At 39.2% G+C, this 20,832-nt stretch overlaps 1 protein-coding gene across 15 annotated transcripts in view; it reads left to right on the plus strand.

The window, feature by feature from the left end:
- The window catches only part of PARD3B (par-3 family cell polarity regulator beta), a 1,095,492-nt gene that overhangs the window by 760,319 nt on the left and 314,341 nt on the right, over positions 1–20,832 (plus strand). For all 15 annotated transcript variants that reach the window (XR_002516428.2, XR_002516429.2, XR_002516430.2 and 12 more), the window contains 2 exons: positions 10,482–10,688; positions 11,414–11,651. Coding sequence is in view for 12 of the 15 variants with exons in the window: in XM_021924389.2 (XP_021780081.1) it covers positions 10,482–10,688; positions 11,414–11,651 (445 nt within the window). In the remaining 3 variants the exon portion in view is untranslated. The remainder of the gene's footprint in view (positions 1–10,481; positions 10,689–11,413; positions 11,652–20,832) is intronic.

Below are 20,832 nucleotides of genomic sequence, written 5' to 3' on the forward strand. Positions count from 1 at the left end.
CTTTTCTTTATATGTTACCCATTCTCAGGTATTCAGTTATAGCAACAAAAACTGGACTAAGAGAACCCAAGATGTCTAATGTCAGACTGTGCTTGTAATAGCAATTGCTTTAAAGAGTAAATTATGAGTGAATGCCAAAGATGCAATTAATTAGCTGAGTAAACAGGTAACATGGCTACCATTGGAAATATGAATCCAGATAAATCCAGGTGTATGTACAAACAATTTATTTTCTAAAATTTGGGGGCTTGTATTCCCCTGAGATGGGTCCTTCTTGAGCTTTAAGGATCTACTCCACGTAGATTCTCTGGTGTTATTGTTTCACGAGTGTTTATATTTGCTCTACACAGAGACTAGAATGTCTTTGACTAAGCTAGGTGTTTAATCTTTTATTTCTGAGGCAGCAAAGAAAATGGGAGGAATTTCAGCTCAAGGTTTGTCAGACCAGGAAAGCCTCATGTAGCATCTCAGTAGCCTTGCCAAGTCAATAGGATGATATTTCCTTGTCTGCACTCTCAGGGAACTTAAAAGAAGAATTGGCAAAAGGTTGAGTGTTTGTTCTGAAATTTACATGAGATGTAGGACTGAGGCACTGCCTCTCAGGAATGTGAAGGGAAATCACAAAATACCATTGGAAATCCCCTCAATTCACCATAGAGAATACAAAATTACTGTTTCAAAGAGAGAGTCATTTCATCAGTCAAACACCAGATGAAATAGTTGGCTTGTGTTTAAAGAGAGTGACACAGTGCTATAGACAAAATGTTTGTTTCCCTCCAAAAATCATACATTGAAATCCTACACCATAATATGATGGTATTAGGAGGTGGGGTCTTTAAGAAGTGATTAGGTCGTGATGCTGGAACCCTCTTGAATAGGTTTAGTGCTCTTGTAAAACAGGCCCCAGAAAAGTCTTCCACATGAGGATGCGGCAAGAAGATGGCCATCTATGAACCAGGAAGTAGGTCCTCAACAGACACTGAACCTGCCTGTACCTTGATATTGCACTTCCCAGCCTCCAGAACAGTGGGCAAATACATTTCTGTTGTTTATAAGCCAGTTTATGAAATTTCATTATAGCTGCCCAAATGGAGTAAGACAAAAGTTGGTACCAAGAAGTAAAATGACACTATAACAAATACCTAAAAATATGGAAACAGCTTTGAAACTGGGTAATGGGTGGAGGCCGAAAGAGTTTTTAAGTGCATACTAAAAAAAGTCCACATTGTCATGACTGGACTTTTAAAAGGTGATTCTGGCAAGGGCTCCAAAGAAAAACAAAAACAAACAAAAAAAGCAACAGCAACAACAACAAACACCACCACTCAGAACACCACCATCACAAGAGGAGAGCTGTAAAGAAAGCCTCAATCTCTCAGTCTTGTTAGATGATACCCACATAATCTTGAATAGAACGTTGGTAGAAATATGGATGGTAAAGGCCATTCTTAATGAGGTCTCAGATGGAAATGAGGAACATGTGATTCATGGAAACTGGAGAAAAGACTATCCTCCATATAAAGTGCCAAAGAACTTTGCTGAAGTTAGTTGTTATTCTAGTGTTTTATGGCAGGTAGAACTTGTAAGTGATGAAATTGGGTATTTAGCTGACACTATTTGTAAGCAAAGTTCTCTGATTTCTCTAAAATCTAGATAGCATATTTAATTAATGTAATTGTAGATAGTTTGTTTGAACCCGTAGGCACAGCCTGGCTTTTTCTGACTGCTTATAGTAAAATGGAAGATGAGAAACATGACTTAAAGATGGAATTGCCCATCAAAAAGGAAGCAGAGCTTAAAGATTTAGGTATTTCTCAGCCTATCCATATTCTTTCCCAAAAAGCCTGTTTGGGAAAGAATACTAAGGATGTGGTCAAACCACTATTTGATAAGGAGGTTAGTATGGATCAGCCATCTCAGCAGAAGCCAGGAGCTATTCTCCAGGACAATGGAAGAATGACTGTGAAGGCAATTCAGTGATCATCAGGACAATCATTTCTGCCAACAGGCCCAGAGTACAAGGGCCCTAGAGACAGAGTGGTGTTGAAGGAAGGGCTGCTGGTGCCCTCAGGACCTCAGTGCATTCTGCATAGGGCAGCCAAACACCACAGGTTCTGTTCCTTGTGCTATAGCATCAAATTACTTGGACACCCCAGGTACAGCTCCAATGGGACCTAGTGTAGCATGGATCACAGAGGCTACCCCTCCCAAGGGCACAGGCAGCAACTTTGGTGGCATTCACACAATGCCATCTCTGCTGGTGCAGAGAGCTATAGTAGAGCCCTCATGAATGGGATTAGTTTCCTTATTTAAAAAAAGGCCCCCAGAGAGTTCCCTTGACCCTTCCACCATGTGAGGACACAATAAGAACACAGGCATCTATGGACCAGGAAGCAGGCCCTCACCAGACACCAAATCTGTCAGCACCTTGATCTTGAACTTCGCAGCCTCCAGAACTGTAAGATAATTCTGTTGTTCATAAACCACTCAGTCTGTGGTATTTTTGTTATAGCAGCCCAAATTAACTCAGGCACACATGAAAACTATAAATCTTGAAACACAGGAATCATACTCAGGGTGGTGAGATGCTCAGCATGAGAGAGACAAGCAAAGAGCCGCAGAGAACAACTCATTTCTCCAAACTCCTGTTCCCTCCCAGACACACAGTCCCTCAAGGGCACGCTCTCATTGAGAGGGAAGGTAAGTGAAATTGTTCTCATTAAGTGATTTTATCCTGCCCATCCTCCTACCTTTTTTCTAAATTTCTCTCATCATGAACATACAGTTGAATTTGGGTAAGATCAATTGTGTGTGATTAGACTTCATTTTGTGCAGGAAAAAATTTAGTAAACTGTAAAGCCACAGAAAATGTTAGTTATAGTCACATTTACCTTCCATTCCTCTTAGGACCAAGCAGTTATGAGCCACAAAAAATACCCAGTAAATAATTGTCAACAGCTGACTTGATTTTGGCTTGACATTTTAACATTAGATTGAAACCTTGCTTAAAGTATATTTATAGAGAAATTGTTATTCATGTGAACATGAAACTGAAAAACCTCACTTTCTATCAGTTTGGTAAATAACTCAGTAATTGAAAATTGAAATGCCCTTTTTTTTTCAAGTACAATCGGATACATGTAAAAAGGGGAAAAATACAAAAAAATTATAAAAATAACATTGACCTTAAAAAATACAGGTGCCCAGGCTGTACAATATGTAAAGATACCCTCATGTAGGTACCCTCCAAGAAATCAATCAAACTTTGACCTTTTATGTTATGCTAATGGTTTTTGAGGAAACATTAAAATTCTTTGTAATATGCCTTATTTTGAGAGTACTGTTGTATATAACCCACATAAACATACAAACCACTCAACAATCAAAAGCAGAAGAAACATGTACTGTTTTAGCAAGACATACAAAGAGTTAATGGCAAAAGGAAAGAGAGGGGAAAAAATCACTACTATGGTCTGTGTTTAGAATATAAAGCCTGTTACCCAGATATACGAGGAGGAGGTGGAAGGCAAATAAAGGTGTTCTTGGCAGTAGGTAAAAATAAGACTATTTAAAGCACACATGAGGTAGAAATGGCAGAAAAGGTTAATATTACAAAGATAAGTTTAGCAAAAGGAACAACTACTGTAAAAAGAAAGGCAAAATATAGAGATGAGTGAATAATTATAGGTAGGGGAGAAATTATTAAATCATTGAAAGCAGGAAAAGAACCTAAGGGTTGTATTAACAAAGAAGAGGAAGCTGTATGTGGGCTTTGAGAAAGTGAAGCAATTGTGGTCTGTGTTTCTCCATGTAAAACTTTGTGCAGCCTCACAGCACTGAAGAAAAGGGGCATCCCAGTGTTGTAAGTACCCTTTACCTTCATGTTCCTTTTTTCCTCCAGCGAAGGTTTGTGTAGTAGATCTCTGTACTGAGGATACAAAACTCAGTAAGTCTAGGAAAGGTAGGTAACATTTTTTGATCCTGTATCACAGGTAAGAAAGTTTCCCACACTGGTCCATTTATTTGACCCTCAAATGAGTATTCTGTTACTTATGTAAATAATAAAGGTAGTGTTTTCCTGTAAGTACCCACATGTCTCTTCTGGAGACCAAAGCTGTGTACTTAATTTTTCAGTTATTTTCTTGAATGCAACTTTTTATTTTTTTGTTTGCTTGTTTTGTTTTTTTAATCCAGTAGAGTCTTTCTAAGGGAGGAAAGAATGAAAACAGAAGATTAAAACACACCAGCATGCTGGGATTGGTGTTGTCTGGGTTCCTCAGCTGCCCTAACAGAATCTACCTACAGATAAAGTTATATATGTATTTTTAGAAATAGTTCAACCACTAAGTTGAACCATGGAGTACATTTTCTTATCTGTAAGATAGAGAAAAAAAGAAAAGAAAGAAAAATGTCATGAGAATATTTTTGGTGTAATGAATTCACTATTTGTAACATTTTGGGGACATAATCTGAGTTCAGGAAGGAAACCTAAACATGGCATAAAATTTTGACTATTTCTTTGTGAAAGAAGGAACTTTTAGTAAAGAAAATTAAAGTGTATAGCAATACTTGGCAAACATTTGAACACACTTGAAGGGCCATGCCCATACTCATAATCAAGGAATTTATTTGTTCGCATAATCTTCCCATATTTTCTCTGGATAGTTTCACTTTAAAATAAAGTGTTTGAAGATAGGGTAGGGGAGATTATGCAAATGTATGAATCTTAATGAGAAGTTCATTATTGAACATTTTGATGTAAATTTCAGGAAACGATTAAAGACCCTGGGATTTGTGAGACTTAAAAGAAAAATTCCACTCTTGGAGAACTTGGAAATTGCCAGTAAAAGAACTGAGACCCAAATGACAGCAGATAATGTAAAGCCAAATTGCATTATGCCCTATGGTAATGAATAGGAAACAGGGCACTGTGATAAGCTTGGAATGATGATCAATATTTGGAACACTGTGATAGGCAAGAAGGTAATTAGGCCCATTATGAACACAGTTAACACAGATAACATAACTTGGGAAATTATACATTTGGATATTACAGAGAATTTTTTAAAGGCTAATGGATTTGCAATGATACCAAGTAAAGCATATAAGACATTTTGCCTCTAGGAAATCTACTTTAAAAAAATCAAACACAGAAATTTTTCAGTAAATGTAATCTAAAATGAAAAGACAAAGTGAAATATGTGGGAGAATAAAGTGGTGTTGTGCCTCCTACTTGGAATTTACAATAATTTTGTATTCAAAGAGTTTTACATTTATTAATTTCACATCACAGCTCCCCATGCAGCAGGAAAGGCATTTCTATTGTGTTTGTCCAAGTTGACTGCTCATAATAAGGCAAGGCCAAATTGATAATAAAAGCAAGCTATCTTGACAAATGCTCAGCCTTCCCAGGTCTCATGCTGTGACCCCTGGATGGCGTTATAATAATCTTTATCCCTAATTTACGATGGGAAACAATCCCTTTATTTTAGAAGGAAAGACTGTAACTTAATTAATTTTCACTAAGTGCCTTGAGGGCCATTGATGTTATTGAAATGTACAAATTAATACATTATTTATTGTTAATTTATCATAAGTATTTGTTAATTATAAGGCTCTAGCTGGGAGAAAAACTTGCCATGTATCTGGAAGTGAATACCTTCCCTAAAATTATTTCTCATTTTTTAATATGGGTGTATTGGAAGCAATTTCATCAATAATAGAAGATCCAATTACTGGTCTTCTGGATTAAGGCATTCTTTTATTGTGAGATTTTTAATGCTAAAGTGGGAAGTTCAAACATTGCCAATTAAATCTCAGACTAATTAAGTGATTATAGCCTAAGGAGAAGGGCAACTAAGACTCCAATATTAATCTATCTTATCACAATAGCCTCTATATGTGATGAACAGATGAACATATATATACCTATGTCAATAGAAGAAATGTAAGGCATTGTTTGAAAAAACAATTTAAGGAGTTTAATTGTTTGAAAAAAATTTAAGGAGTTGTTTCCCTTTTCGAATAATAAAGACAGCATTTTTTATGAAGTCCTTTTCAGCTGTTTGTAGAATGCATGGTCGTATTTAATAATTCAATGATGGATTGCACCAAATCTAAGATTTCACTCATTGAAATGTTTAGAGATGGTACAAAAGTGACTGTGACAGTAATGATCACCAATGCTTTATGAGCACTCATGAAATGCCAGGCACCCTTCTATGCTTTTCTTATCCTCAATTTTATAGATAAGGGAACTGAGGCACAAAGAGGTTATTAACTCAAGAAGTAATTAGCAGAGCAGGGAATGTTTGGATATTCTACAGCCTCCTTTTAATCCTTCAGTATTAACCACTACCCTCTAGATAGTTTTATTCTCTATTATTCAAATCATCTGCCTGTGGAGAAGCAACAGCAGTGCTCAGCTGTAAGGCAAGGGCAGCAATCCAAGACTGAGTCAGAGAAACCAAGGTCCACATCCAAACTGTCCTCCAGGAAGGACCTTCTGGTTCATAACATGTTGAAATGAGGCTTTCTATAATACCTAGAAGGCTGGGGCAGCGGTTTCTCAGCATCTTAAGAATCAGTTTCATAGTGGCACCTCTCCAACTAGGTGGTAGCTCTCTCATGGGCCTTTTGCCACCCTTTTTATGCCTACAGGAGACATGGTGGGCATTTTGCCTGGCACAGCTTCTTTAACTCTTTAGTCTTGGGGTGTGTGTGTGTGTTCACTTTTCATAATGCTGTATTTTTGGGAATGGAGTGTAGTAGGGGATGTATCTGAGGATTGATTTGTCCAGAAGACGTGGCCCTGAAATTTCTCTCTACTCTATATAGGACCATGTCAAGCCAATCCTTCATTTGGAAACAGATGGAATCTTTAAAAGTGCTATAACATCTTTTTTTAAAAAAAATAAAAATTGTGGCATTTTTATATGAGGCCATAATTTTGAGAGAAAATTTGGCACCTGACATTAAGAATGTTTTTATTATACCACCTTGAGAATAATTTTTATGTGACATCCTTCTTTTAGCACCCTTGATAATTGTGTGTCATCTGTTTCACAAATCTTGTGTATGTTGAGCTCGTGTTTGTGAGGGGAGGATCCGTTCATCTTGATCTTAAAGAACATGGACGTAGAAGCCACAACCAGTATCGCATCAGCTACAGATGAAAATATGAAGAGTCATCATATTTTGGGATAACTTCAATGGGATCGAGTGGCTGAGGTTTCGATTTCAATAAATTACTCACTCAAAAGAGACCTCTTCTTGAGACCCCTGCTTTTAGTGGAAACCTAGAAAAAAATGTGATTTGTGTAAATGGTGAGGCTAGACATAGACAGTGAATCTTCTCATTTTAAAAGCTGTAAAATTTTCTACGCACCATCAACCTAAACTGAAATTGGTGAGAGTAGGAGTAGGGAAGAGGGATTGAATGTGGCAATTTATTGTACTCCACACAGTCTTTACAGGGAGGATATTTTATTCCAAGTGTTTTGTTGGAATTTAACACTGATGCCCCTTCCATGGCAGGTAACCTTGACCTTCTGTAGGAGACCTCAAACATATGAAAGACATGGGAATCCCTGGAGAAGGTCCTTGTCAGAGGCCCCAGTTCACTGTATCTGTAAATCCTTATAAGGACTTCCCTGATTTTGGTTCTCTTCTCTAACATCAGTCCCTATTCTACAGCTACATTCTGTGCATTCTCCAGGAATAAACAGAATTATTTTTCCAATCCTGAAAACTCCAGAGTCTACATTTACAACCTAAGGACTCAACCACCCTTTCTGCTTTTAATATTACCATGTATTACATCCAGTAGAGCTAGGTTGTAATATTGCCCAACATCAGTTAGTACTTCTACTTTGTGACTTCTATTTATACAGAGTGAATTAATTGTCAACTCTATTAATCTTGCAAAATCCATGAATCCTTAATGTTCAGTTTGCTTAGAATGAGAAACAGTGTATTTGTTTCTTCTTAGCTATGACTTCTTGCTGAGCTTCACATGAGCTCCTTTTAGATAACGTGCCTTCTATCTTGGACGATTTATTCACTTTCATGTTCCCCAGAATTTATTGCTAAAGGTTGACGTGAATGCTTACAGTTTGGGCTCTAATGTAATCTCCTGAATGGCAATTAATAAATAAAAGATGGTTGCTATTGCTGGCAGAGAATCAGGGCTTTCTCGGATAGTTTTCATCTTCATGTTCTCACCAAACTTCATGTCAGACATCCCTAGGGGTTGATATTATAAAATATTTTCTGTAAACTCCAAAGCTTTTACTATTGCTTCAATACCCCCAAACCTCTGTGATGCCTTTTGTTTTCTTGTCAGAAATGATCTTATTCAATTTCTGTTTCTTCAACTTATCTTCCTTCCTGGGAATATAAAAAATATGCCTCTTTCTGGATTTAATAGTAACATATCCTCAGTATTTATGACTTGCAAATAACACCTGAAATTTGTCCCTGAAATTTCTTGTTTTTTTTTGGCTTAGTCTTATCTCTGTTGCACTTATTGAATATACTCTGTTGAATTTACTGAATATTGAATTGCACTTACCCTACATTAATAGCCAGTAGGGTTTATAAAATGCAATGTTTATTGTCATCCTGTATATTGTTCAAAGTGCAAAGTTGTCTCCTGTAAGTTAATGATGAAACTATAAAGCAATATCCAATTTTTGCAATTTGCCTACTTGACAAGGCTCCAGGGTTAATCTAGCCTAATATTCTTATTTTAGAAATGAGGAAAATGTAGGGCAGTTTAAGCTATTTGACCATAATCAGATAGAGGGTGCAGAGCAAATACATCTTTAGACAGTAAAGTACATGGTACACAGCAGAAAAGCTGGAACTAGGCTGCCTCGGCCCAGCTCCTGGTCTGGATGCTTATTAAGTGTGTAACTTCAGACAAGTTATGTCAATGCTGTGTGCCTCAATTTCTGAATCTGTAAAATGGGGCTAACGGTAGTACCAGTAGCAACTATAAGGATTATCGTAAGTTACTGTGGGTGAGGCATTTAGAATAGTGCTTAACACAGAGTAAGCACTCCATGCTTTGTTAGCTATTAGGATTATTGTCATTATGTTGACTATTTTTAACACGTTCAGATCATAGGAAAAGGTGCGTATTGCTATTTCACTTCACAGGGGTATATATATATATACATCAGAGCTTTGTTGTACTTCTTTTTGTATTCCTTAATCCTGTGTGAAGCTGCTAGTAGTGTTCATAGTGGCAGTGATAGTAGAAGCAAAAATAATGATGATAGTAATAAAAGGTAGTGCCGTTTATTGAGCCTTGCTAGGTGCTAACATTGAAGTAGGTACTTTACATACATAATTCTTAATAAATACTCCATCTATTGATAAATGACACAGTCGTTTATTTCCAGAAATGCAAGTCTAGCCTCTTCATGACAGTAGTTTCCTTCGTAACTGGAAAGGAACATGAGCTGTGTTTCTGGTGGAAAAGCTTTGACTGTAGAAACAAGAGCCCTGAAAGAATTCCTTCCATCTTAAAGATAATCCTTGTGCTGCTAATATTTATATAACCTAATCCTGTTATTGATAATTGGGAGACTAGCTGGAGGTGGGGATGGAGGTCAGGGAATGGAGTGGGAGGGGGCAGGTGGAGGCCAAGGCAAACCGCACAAATGAAAAACATTATATACCAGAAAAGAGATGATTCAGATTCAGTTGTGCTTTATATTTTCTGTTTTATAATTTTACATTGCATTAAAAGGTTGTCCCTTTTCTAGATACCCAAACAGGAATACATTCAGAACAATAGCATCAACATGGAAAAGTTCTTTTCTTTCTTGCTTTGCATTATTGATTGATTGATTAAATAAACTGCAGTTACCATACATTAATAGCCAGTAGGGTAAGGTAAAGTGTTTAATTACAGAAATCACAGTCACTTCAATGTTCTTTTATTTCCATGCCCAGTATGTTCCTTACTAATCACATGAGCAACCATGGCAATGATAAAAGCTGTCAGGTGTGGGAGTGCTAGGACGATACTGGAAGATAAGCTCTCGTCATGTTAGGTGCTTGGTATGTTTGTGTGTGTCCGTGAGTATGCATGTGTGTATGTGTGTATACTCACATATATGAAATCACTCTCATTCACACTCATATATAGTCTCTATAAACAGCTACAACCTTTCAAATTCATATGTGTGTGTATATACCTATAGACACACATGCATAGACACTTCTACATAGGAATGTACATATAGTCATATTAAATCTTATCACAGCTCTAGAAAAGGAAACGGAGGCTCAGAGAAGTCAAACCACTTGTTCGAGGTCACAAAAGGTGGCAAAGCTGGAATATAACCCCAACTCCCACCCACTTAACACCCCTTTTTTGGGATGTCCAGACAGAAATATTCTTAGAACAATAGGATTACACCACACTGCCCCATTAGAGGAGGGGTGACCTTTTGTCCTTTCTTTTCCAGAATCTCCAAGCAAAGATTTTGGTCCAACTCTGGGTTTGAAAAAGTCCAGTTCCTTGGAGAGTCTGCAGACTGCGGTGGCCGAGGTCCGGAAGAATGACCTTCCTTTTCACAGGCCCCGGCCACACATGGTTCGAGGCCGAGGCTGCAATGAGAGCTTTAGAGCAGCCATTGACAAATCCTACGATGGACCCGAAGAAATAGAAGCTGGTAGGACAATATGCTTCCTTAAATGGCTTTCTCATCTCATTGTTATCTGCAAATCACGGGCAAGAATGTGTGCTTAACTACAGAAAAAAATGATTTAAGGATCACAATTATATTTTTGATATTAAAAGTAATTCATTTTCCTGATATGTTTTGCCCTTTGGCTTAACGAACATGGAATTGGAGACTGCAATATGCAATTTATTTTACAGTGCAAGGCTAAAGAAATGTTCTCCTTCACTTTTCTACAAGGGCCAACTGTCATTTACCCTTAGGGTAGGAGCACTAAGTATGCATTTCTTGACATTCTCATTCGAGTCATTAGAGGCAGCATCAATCCAAAGACTGACTGCATTAATTGGGTAGAAGCAGTTGGGATATTTTGTACTGAAAACTCCCTCCTCACCCTGTTTGTTTCCCAGCATGCGAACTTTCTGAGCTGATCAAGGTTAACAAGCCAGCTTTCAGAGAGATTACTGCTTGAACACATATCAAGCCTTTCATACTACCAGCTAAGCAACCAGTCGTCCCCACTCCCAGCATCAAATCTTACTCGAAGTAACCAGATTTAGGCAGTCAGATCTTCAAAGGGCACAAGTAACCACATGGAAGGGTAGAACTCCAGAGTGCTGTTATTCATTCTTTAGCATTTTCCATGTGAGTGTTTCTCTATATACTAACTGCATGTGCCCCTGACCATGGGTATTGATTATTTTTTCTCTGTACAGACGGTCTGTCTGATAAGAGCTCTCACTCCGGCCAAGGAGCTCTGAATTGTGAATCTGCCCCTCAGGGGAACTCAGAGCTAGAGGACATGGAAAATAAAGCCAGGAAAGTCAAAAAAACGAAAGAGAAGGAGAAGAAAAAGGAAAAGGGCAAATTGAAAGTCAAGGAGAAAAAGTGCAAAGAGGAGAATGAAGATCCAGAAAGGAAAATAAAGAAGAAGGGCTTCAGCGCCATGCTGAGGTATGGTCCTGCTTTGAAGGCAAAGTTGGGTTTGTTTCTCATTTTGTCTCTCCTGGTGAAATCACTCCTTTGTCTGTACCCAGAAAATAGTGCGTACTTTCCCTCATATTCAGCTAAATGCATACAGCTCTCAACTGTGACTGTACTTGTTCTCTTTCTGCAGAGGCAGAGGAGCTTTTTGGGGAACCTCACAGTGATGACAGGACACTGTCTTAAGTTTGTTGTCAAAGAAAGGTCAACACTGTGCCAGGCACAGAGGCTCATGCCTGTAATCTCAGTATTTTGGGGGGCTGGGAGGATTGTTTGAGCCCAAGAGTTCAAGACCAGCCTGGGCAACCTAGGGAGACCCTATTTTTTTTTTTTTTTTGAGACAGTCTCACTTTGTTGCCCAGGCTGGAGTGCAGTGGCGCAATCTCAGCTCACTGCAACCTCCGCCTCCTGGGTTCAAGCGTTTCTCCTGCCTCAGCCTCCTGAGTAGCTGGGACTATAGGCACACACCACAACGCCCAGCTCATTTTTGTATTTTTTTTTTTTTTTTTTTTTGAGACGGAGTCTCGCTCTGTCGCCCAGGCTGGAGTGCAGTGGCCGGATCTCAGCTCACTACAAGCTCCGCCTCCCAGGCGCCCGCCACCTCGCCCGGCTAGTTTTTTGTATTTTTTTAGTAGAGATGGGGTTTCACCGTGTTATTAGCCAGGATGGTCTCGATCTCCTGACCTTGTGATCCGCCCGTCTCGGCCTCCCAAAGTGCTGGGATTACAGGCTTGAGCCACTGCGCCCGGCCCCATTTTTGTATTTTTAGTAGAGTGGAGTTTCGCCATGTTGGCCAGGAGTCTTGAACTCCTGACCTCAAGTGATCTGCCTTGGCCTCCCAAAGTGCTGGGGTTACAGGCAGGAGACCCTATTTCTAAGAAAAAAAAAAATTAGCCAGGCACAGTGGTGCATGCCTGTAGTCCCAAGTACTCAGGAGGCTGAGGCCAGAACATGGCTTGAGCCCAGTAGTTCAAGGCTGAGCTATGATTGCACCATAAAAGAAAGGCCAATGCTTAGTAGAGGCATGGACAATGCCTGCAGTCCTTTGTACCAACGTGTTATGAAAATAAATACTTCCTGTGGCAGCACAGGGAAAGTGAGAGGCGGGGAAGCCCTACGTGTTACCTCTGGAATACCTCTTTTGAAGCAGGGGAGTCAGGGTAGATGAACCTCATTCCTCTGTGACTCTAGGTGTGCAGTGGCCGGGCACATCACTTGTCACCTCCAGAGGTACTGTGATACAGGGGAGATGTCACTGGGTCTGGGCTAGATGCCCCAGTCTGGATCCATGACTCTCCACACATGAGCAATGGGGCTTCACACACATTGCTTAGCTTCCCTGAGCCTTATTTTCCTTACTTTTAAAATGAGGCCAGCATACTTGCTCTACTGACCCAGCATAGTTGTGAGACAAGATTTCATGTGCTATACATTCATTCACTAGACAGGGCTCAACATGGCACAGTCAGAAAATAGCTCTGTTTCTTCTCTCCCCTTCAAGTATGCCTTGTTGAGGCTGCCTTCTCCACACCCTGACATCTCAGCTTTCTGGCTGATAGCTTTCTGGTCACTTTTGGGTTAAAAAAAAAAAAAAAAACAAAGCAACTTGTTTGTCGGGGGCTAAAATGTTCAATCCAATGTAAATGAAAGCTTTCTTCCTTTCTGTCTGTTGGACCTGAACCACAAGGTGCATCCTATGGTATGGTGGGAGGCAGGATTCTACCTTCTCCCATTTCTCAGTCTTTGGAACCAGGAGACAAAGAAAGACATGATTCAATAGGATAGAATTTTACTTAACTGGCATATCTGGTATAATCTGGCCATCAAGGAACCTTTGTGGCTACTTTTGTGGATTTTCTTAGAGTGCTCCTTACTATACCAGTCACTAATGTAGGTCATTTTCACAATAACCTATTCCCCTAAGCCTCTGACCTCAGACATATACCCCTGAGTCTCCTTACCCCAATTGGTAGATTTCTTGGACAGTGCCAGTTTGAGACAGCTCTAGCCTAACTTAGAGCCACAGCATCTACCTGGCTTTCTAGAGTTCCTGATCTCCCACCCTCCAAATGATGCAAGTACAGCTTGTTCCCACTGTTCCGCTCCTCCTCACCCCGTCATAGAGATGTTCCAACCAGCCTCGCATCTTCAGACTTCTCCAGGCACGTCCCGTACCACTCTGGGCCTCTTCCTCCAGGAACACACATCAGACTCTCCCAAGAATGCTGTCATGCATGGGGAAGGGAGGAGGCAGTCAATTTTTGCAAGTCACAAAATAAAAAAGTAGGAAGTGGGGTGACAATCTCCTGTTATACAATTACCTCCAAATTCCCTGAGAAGTACCCCTTTCTATGACTGTCTTTACTCCTACAATTTCTTCTCAAATCAATTGATCACTATACTTCTATGGGCTGAAGGTGAATGATGGGAGATGATGGTTTAGGGGCCATTTTGGCCACCTCTTATGAAACCCTTAGGAGATATCTCATTTAAGAATGCTAGGTGTATTTATTACCAATTGTTCTCATTTAGTGATCATCAACTGAAATTTCCACATAGGAAGGAAAGTTCTATCATTCCATATATAAGTGACATTTAGGGAATACAAATAATCCTCACACCAGTGAGCCTTCCCATTACATTTCCAGTGCTCATGAAATGCCAAGCAGGGTTTCTCATGCTCAAAAATCTTGGGAGTGATGTTGCCCCTGGATGTGTTATGACAAGACTTGCTAAGGTCCTGCTATCACCTGGGCTGAGGTTACCCCAGCAGGCCTGATGTCATAATAGGTATCTGACGATTAAAAACCAAAATTTCGGCCAGGCATAGTGGCCCACATCTGTAATCTCAGCACTTTGGGAGGCCAAGGTGGGCGGATCACCTGAGGTCAGGAGTTCGAGACCAGCCTGGCCAACATGGAAAAACCCCGTCTCTACTAAAAATACAAAATTAGCCAGGCGTAGTGGCGCATGCCTGTAATCCCAGCTACTTGGGAGGCTAAGGCAGGAGAATCACTTGAACCTGGGAGGCAGAGGTTGAGGTGAGCCAAGATCACATCATTGTACTCCAGGCTGGGCAACACAAGCGAAACTCCATCTCAAAAAAAAAAAAAAAAAAAAAAAAAAATTCAGCTAAGTATAGTGGCTCAGGCGTGTAATTCAAGCACTTTGAGAGGCTGAGGTGGGCAGATCACTTGAGCCCAGGAGTTACAAGCCTGAACAACATGGCAAAACCCCATTTCTACAAAAAAAGCAAAAATAAACAAATTAGTTGGATGTGGTAGCATGTGCCTATAGTGTCAGCTACTCAGGAGGCTGATGTGGTGGGAGGATTGACTTAGCCTGGGAAGTAGAGGATGCAGTGAGCCATGATCCCTTCACTGGACTCCAGCCTGGGTAACAGAGTAAGACCCCATCTCAAAAACTTAAAATTAAAATAAAAAGAACAAAATTTCAGCAAATTGAGTTCTAACTATTGAATTGGCTTTTATTAGTGATTCATAAATTGGTCCACATCCCATCTATAGAATAGAAAGGCACTTAAGTGAGATGAGCAGAAGGTGTGAGCTTCATAGGCAGAACAAGACTGAAGAAGGCAAAAACAAGGAACAAAAAGAGGATTGCTCATTTCCAAATTGCATTCCTTATAGGGTTAAAGTAGAGGGACTTTATCATTCCAGTTCATGTCCCTGGTCCTCCTTTGATTGGTTGCTGGGAATCTCCCATATTTTGGGAAACTGACCCATTTCTAAGTTCAATTTGATTATATGGCACATAGCATGAGTGACTCTATTCTGGTTTGGTCTGGTCTGTCGTGGCCTACTCCAGGAGCTCAAATAATGGCCTCCCATGCATTATTGAATATGATCTATAGTCTAGTAAATGCCAATAGGTATTTGTCCTGATGGCCTCTGTAGACTCTGTCCTTCCAGTTGCCATTTTGAATTTTAAACTTGCCCATATTCTAGATAATTATTAGGATTGCCAGAATTTATGAACTGTGAGTTAACCATCTTGATGATAATGACAACAAGTAATTGCAATATATTTAGATAAGAATTTTGTCTTTGAAGGGATGGAGTTGAGAGGTGAAAATTACAGGCTCTGCCTACGTACTTTCTGAGTTCTATCCTGGTTTCTCTAATTTTCACTTCTGTAACACTGAGCAAGTTCCCTAACTGCTTTTGTCTCAGTTTCTTCATCTGAAACATGAGAAGCATAATAGAATTATCATTTTTATGAGAATTATATTTTATTAGATGTAACATGCTTAGACCTGTGCCTGGCAAGCAATAAACATTCAATAAATGTTAATTATTGTAGTCAACATAATAATGACCCCTGAAGGTGTCTGCATCCCAGCCCCAGTACCTGTGTAAATATTATGTTACATGACAAGGAAAATTAAGGTTGCAGATGGAATTAAGGTTGTTGACCTGAACATAAGGTGATTATCCTGCATTTTCCCCAATATGCCCAATGTAATCACAAGGGGCCTTAAAAGTAAAAGAAGAAAAGGTGACTGTGGAAGTGAGGTGCAGAGAAATGTAGTGCTGCCGGCTTTCAAGATGGAGGGAGGGGACCATGAGCCAACAAATGTGGGCAGCCTCTAGAGACTGGAAAGGGCAAGGAAATGGATTCTCTCTGGGGAGCAGTAGAAAGGAATGCAGCCTAACAACTCCTTGAACCCCTTGAGTTTAGCCCTGTTGTGTTCTTTGAACCACTGTTGTAATTTCTTACAGCATCAAATTGAAAACTAATAATAGTTATCATCATAATTATTTTTACTGCTTTTAAAATATCATAGTAATATATAAGGAAAAGTTTTTTCTTTAAGGTGTTAACAAAAAACACTATTAAAAGATTTAACTAAAATAGTCTATAAATATAAAAACTGTTAGAGCTTCACATATCCCATTTTCTAGAATATTACTAAATTAAACCTTAACTTTATATTTTATTTTAGATGATTGATTTGGCAGGTTCATACTTCATTGCCCATAATACAGTGCTGGTTCTTCCCTTTTATTGTCCAATATATTCTGTATTTTCATATAGTAGAAATCACAGGTCCTGGATCCTTTAGACATTTAGCATCTCGGGCTTTGTTTCTTTCCACGATTTTAGCAAAATTAAGATTTGAAAGGTGGTGTTTGATTTTATCTTCCGTGTAAAAATAGCAACTGTTTTCCATAGCCTTTTGCATCTGAGTTTGTGAGCATATTGGAGTTACTGCTACATGCACATTTTCAACAACAAAGAACACAAAGCTGTTACCATTAGCCAACAGATTTTGCTTTAATTCTCATCTGTTGCTCAGATGCTATTGACTTAGTTTCTTTCTCATTTAAAAAAGATTGATTGCTTTAAGGTTCTCTTGGAGTTAGATGTGTGTTTGAAATATGTATTATTTTTTCCATTATCTGCATTTCTGAAGATAGGGTTTTGGGATGGGTCATGCAGTTACACTATGTAGAATGGCACCTGGCCAAGGGGGTGAGTGAAGATTTAAATCCTGCCTGCTTGTCCTCACCAAGGCCTGCATCATGAAAGTGTGAATGCCTTAGCGGTGTTCCTGTTCTTGTTTGTGAAAAGCTAAGTGTTTGCACTTTTCTGATGTTAGCTGGTCCATTTGTGTCAATAATATGTAGTAGCATAGTTTAGCTTCTTAATTTAACCTACTCTTGATCCTTTTGAAAAAAAAGTATAGAGGATGTCTTTAATTAATATCTTTGTCCATGTTGTCTAATTCCAATATGCTTATACTTTGTTGATTTCAGAATTATCTCCTTGCATGATTCAAGTATGGTTCTTATATAGGCCATGAATTATTATTGTTGTGGAAAATTATGCAGCTCAAGGGCCTACCAATTTTGTAGTTTCTCTGTATGCTCTGTGCTTAAATTTTTTCATTATGTGTTTGACTTCCATACACATTGTGCTCTTTATGGCACTAACCTGCGGAAAGACCATTCATAATCCCTTTCAGCCAAAGGATGAAGCTCCAGCTCCTTTCAAAGACAAGCCCATTGCTGTCAGTCCTAGGCCACCTTCCTGGAGCCTAGCAGATTTTTCTAGGAGCCAAAGAGAAATATCCTTTGACTAAGAAAATTTTACCTTGTCTAACGTGGAAAACCCAGAGATTAGTTTCTGATTTCTTAGTTAATAACCTTGTCAATCCCCATGTTACTTAAACTAAATTCTGTCATAGATTTATGTTCAAATCCATTTTTTAATATAATAGCTGCTGTTGTCTCTTTTTGGTATTATGGGCCACTCACTTCAAAAACCTTTGAACTGTGAACTTATTTTGGACACTGAGTGGAAAGGTTTGATATGGTTCAGATTCCTTTTTCTACACCTTTTATAAAATTTGGTCCTAAAAGGAATTATGCCTTGCAAACTCCTTTTTACTAGACTAATGAGAAAACAAGTGCAAACCCTGCCAATAGGAACTTCATCTTTGCTTTTAAAATTTATTTGCCCATATCATTTGATGAGTAACATTTATTGAAAGCCTTGTCCTTGCCAAGCATATTAATAATTATTTTTATGCTATATTTATTAATTTATTGTAATTAATTAAATCAACTTATCAGTTAATTTATTAAAGCCCTATTTTGTGTCAGGCACTGCTCTAGGCACTTGACACAGAGCAACCAAGTCCTGCTTTAACAGCACTTTTCCTGTCTTAATAAAGAAGGAAGGATAAAAGACAATTTTGAGTTCATTGTGGTGAGATTAAAACAAAAGCAGCCAGGTGCAGTGGCTCACGCCTGTAATCCCAGCCCTTTGGGAGGCCAAGGTGGGTGGATCACCAGGTCAGGAGATTGAGACCATCCTGGCTAACATGGTGAAACTTCGTCTCTACTAAAAAATACAAAAAATTAGCCGGGCGTGGTGGCGGGCGCCTGTAGTTCCAGCTACTTGGGAGGCTGAGGCAGGAGAATGGCGTGAACCCAGGAGGCGGAGCTTGCAGTGAGCAGAGATGGCGCCACCGCACTCCAGCCTGGGCAACAAAGTGAGTGTCTCAAAAAAAAAAAAAAATTACATAAACACATAAACTATTTGTAACAGTGGATTACCCAGGGAGTGAAGGAGATATTCACTAGATATTTCAGGGACAATCCAGTACCCCATCAGCTCGAGGGAATCAACGGTCAATTTACATGGTGTCAAGCAAGACATCCAGGCCATGGCTCTCATGGAATTTACATTCCAGTGAAGGGGAGAGAATAAACAACTAATCCAAAATAATTGATATGATTCCAAATTGTAGTAGGTGCTATGAAAAAGGTAAAGCAGAAAGAATGGTGTCATCCCACCCTTGGTGACGGTCTAACAGCAGAATAGAGTTCACACTGCACACTGCCCAAGCTACACTGAATTTTCAGCAGATACATTATCAGAATTTAGCACACTATGGTACCAAAGCCAAATCACTTTATGCCTGCTTTTGTTTTCTTTTGTACAACATATAAATATGGGAAGGTTATTTTTAAACCAACTCCACATAGAGCTGTAACAAAAAACTAACCCAAACTGTGTCTGTTTTAGTACACAAAGCCCTAGGATACCTGTGGTAAACATTCTGAGATAGGTGGACAGTAGTGTAAATGGTGAACTTGGTTTGCAGGTGATTGGATCAACTCTGTTCCTCTACGCCATCAGCTGGATATTCTTTATTGTTTCTTCTCAACTCAGATAATGCAGGCATACCTCAAAGATAGACTCGTTCAGTTTCTACATAGTGGAGCATCAGACAAAGCTAAATCATGAACCCTTGAAGCAAAGGTATTTTTAACAATCTAGAGGCATCAACTTTTTGTTCCTAAGCTTCGCAGATTCTAAGGCATATATGTTTACTTCATTTTATTCTAAAATATACTATCTATTTTATTTAAACTAGGGGAATTCTATATAAAGACATCCTGCTGTGAATTATTTTAGAAAGAACACTCCTACACACACATCACACCTACCACTACCACCACAAACACACGCCACCAAATTAGCCAAATTAACACTGAACCTAGTTAAAAATCTGTCCCTTAGAAGCTCTGTGGCCTTCACTACCACCAAAGTAATGCTGAACCTAATTAAAAATCTTTCCCTTACAAGCTCTGTGGCCTTCATGAGTCCCTTTGAGTTTCAGTCACCTCCTCATCAGCAAACTAAGTATAATAACACATCCTTTCCCCATTGTTGTGAAATTTAAGTTAAACAGTTTAGGTAAGCAAAGCTGTCAATATAGTGCCGACTTGATAGACATTACTTCTTATCTATCTATCATCTATTTTTAATTGGAAAGTAAAAACTGTACTTATGGTATACAACACAATGTTTTAATATATATATATAGAATGTGGAATGGCTAAAACAAGCTAACATATCCATTACCTCACGTACTTATTTCTTTTGTGGTGAGAACACTGAAAATCTACTCTCTTTTTTTTTTTTTTGAGACGGAGTCTCGCTCTGTCACTCAGGCTGGAGTGCAGCGGCGCCATCTTGGCTCACTACAAGCTCCGCCTCCCGGGTTCACGCCATTCTCCTGCCTCAGCCACCCAAGCAGGTGGAACTGCAGGAGCCCGCCACCACGCCCGGCTAATTCTTTACATTTTTTTTTTTAGTAGAGGTGGGGTTTCACCATGTTAGCCAGGATGGTCTCGATCTTCTGACCTCGTGATCCACCCGCCTCAGCCTCCCAAAGTGCTGGGAAATCTACTCTTTTAACAAGTTTCAAGTACAAGAGTTATTAACTGTAGTCACCATGGTGAATAATAGATTGCTTAAATTTATTCCTTCTGTCTAGCTGAAAGTTTGTGTCCTTTGACCAACATTTCTTCAACGCCTCCAATAGCCTAGCCTCTGGTGACCATCATTCTATTCTGTTTCCATGAGTTCGACCTTTATACACCTCACATATAAGTGAGGTCATATGGTATTTGTCTTTCTGTGTCTGACTTATTTCACGTAACATAATGTCCTCCAGGTTCATCCATGCTGCTGCAAATGACAAGATTTTCTACTTTTTAATGGCTGAATAGTCTTTCTTTTTCTTTCTTTCTTTCTCTCTCTCTCTCTCTCTCTTTCTCTCTCTCTCTCTCTCTTTTTTTTTTTTTGACAGAGTCTCACTCTGTCATCCAGG

This window comes from Papio anubis, chromosome 10 (assembly GCF_008728515.1).
Source record: "Papio anubis isolate 15944 chromosome 10, Panubis1.0, whole genome shotgun sequence".
NCBI lineage: Eukaryota > Metazoa > Chordata > Mammalia > Primates > Cercopithecidae > Papio > Papio anubis.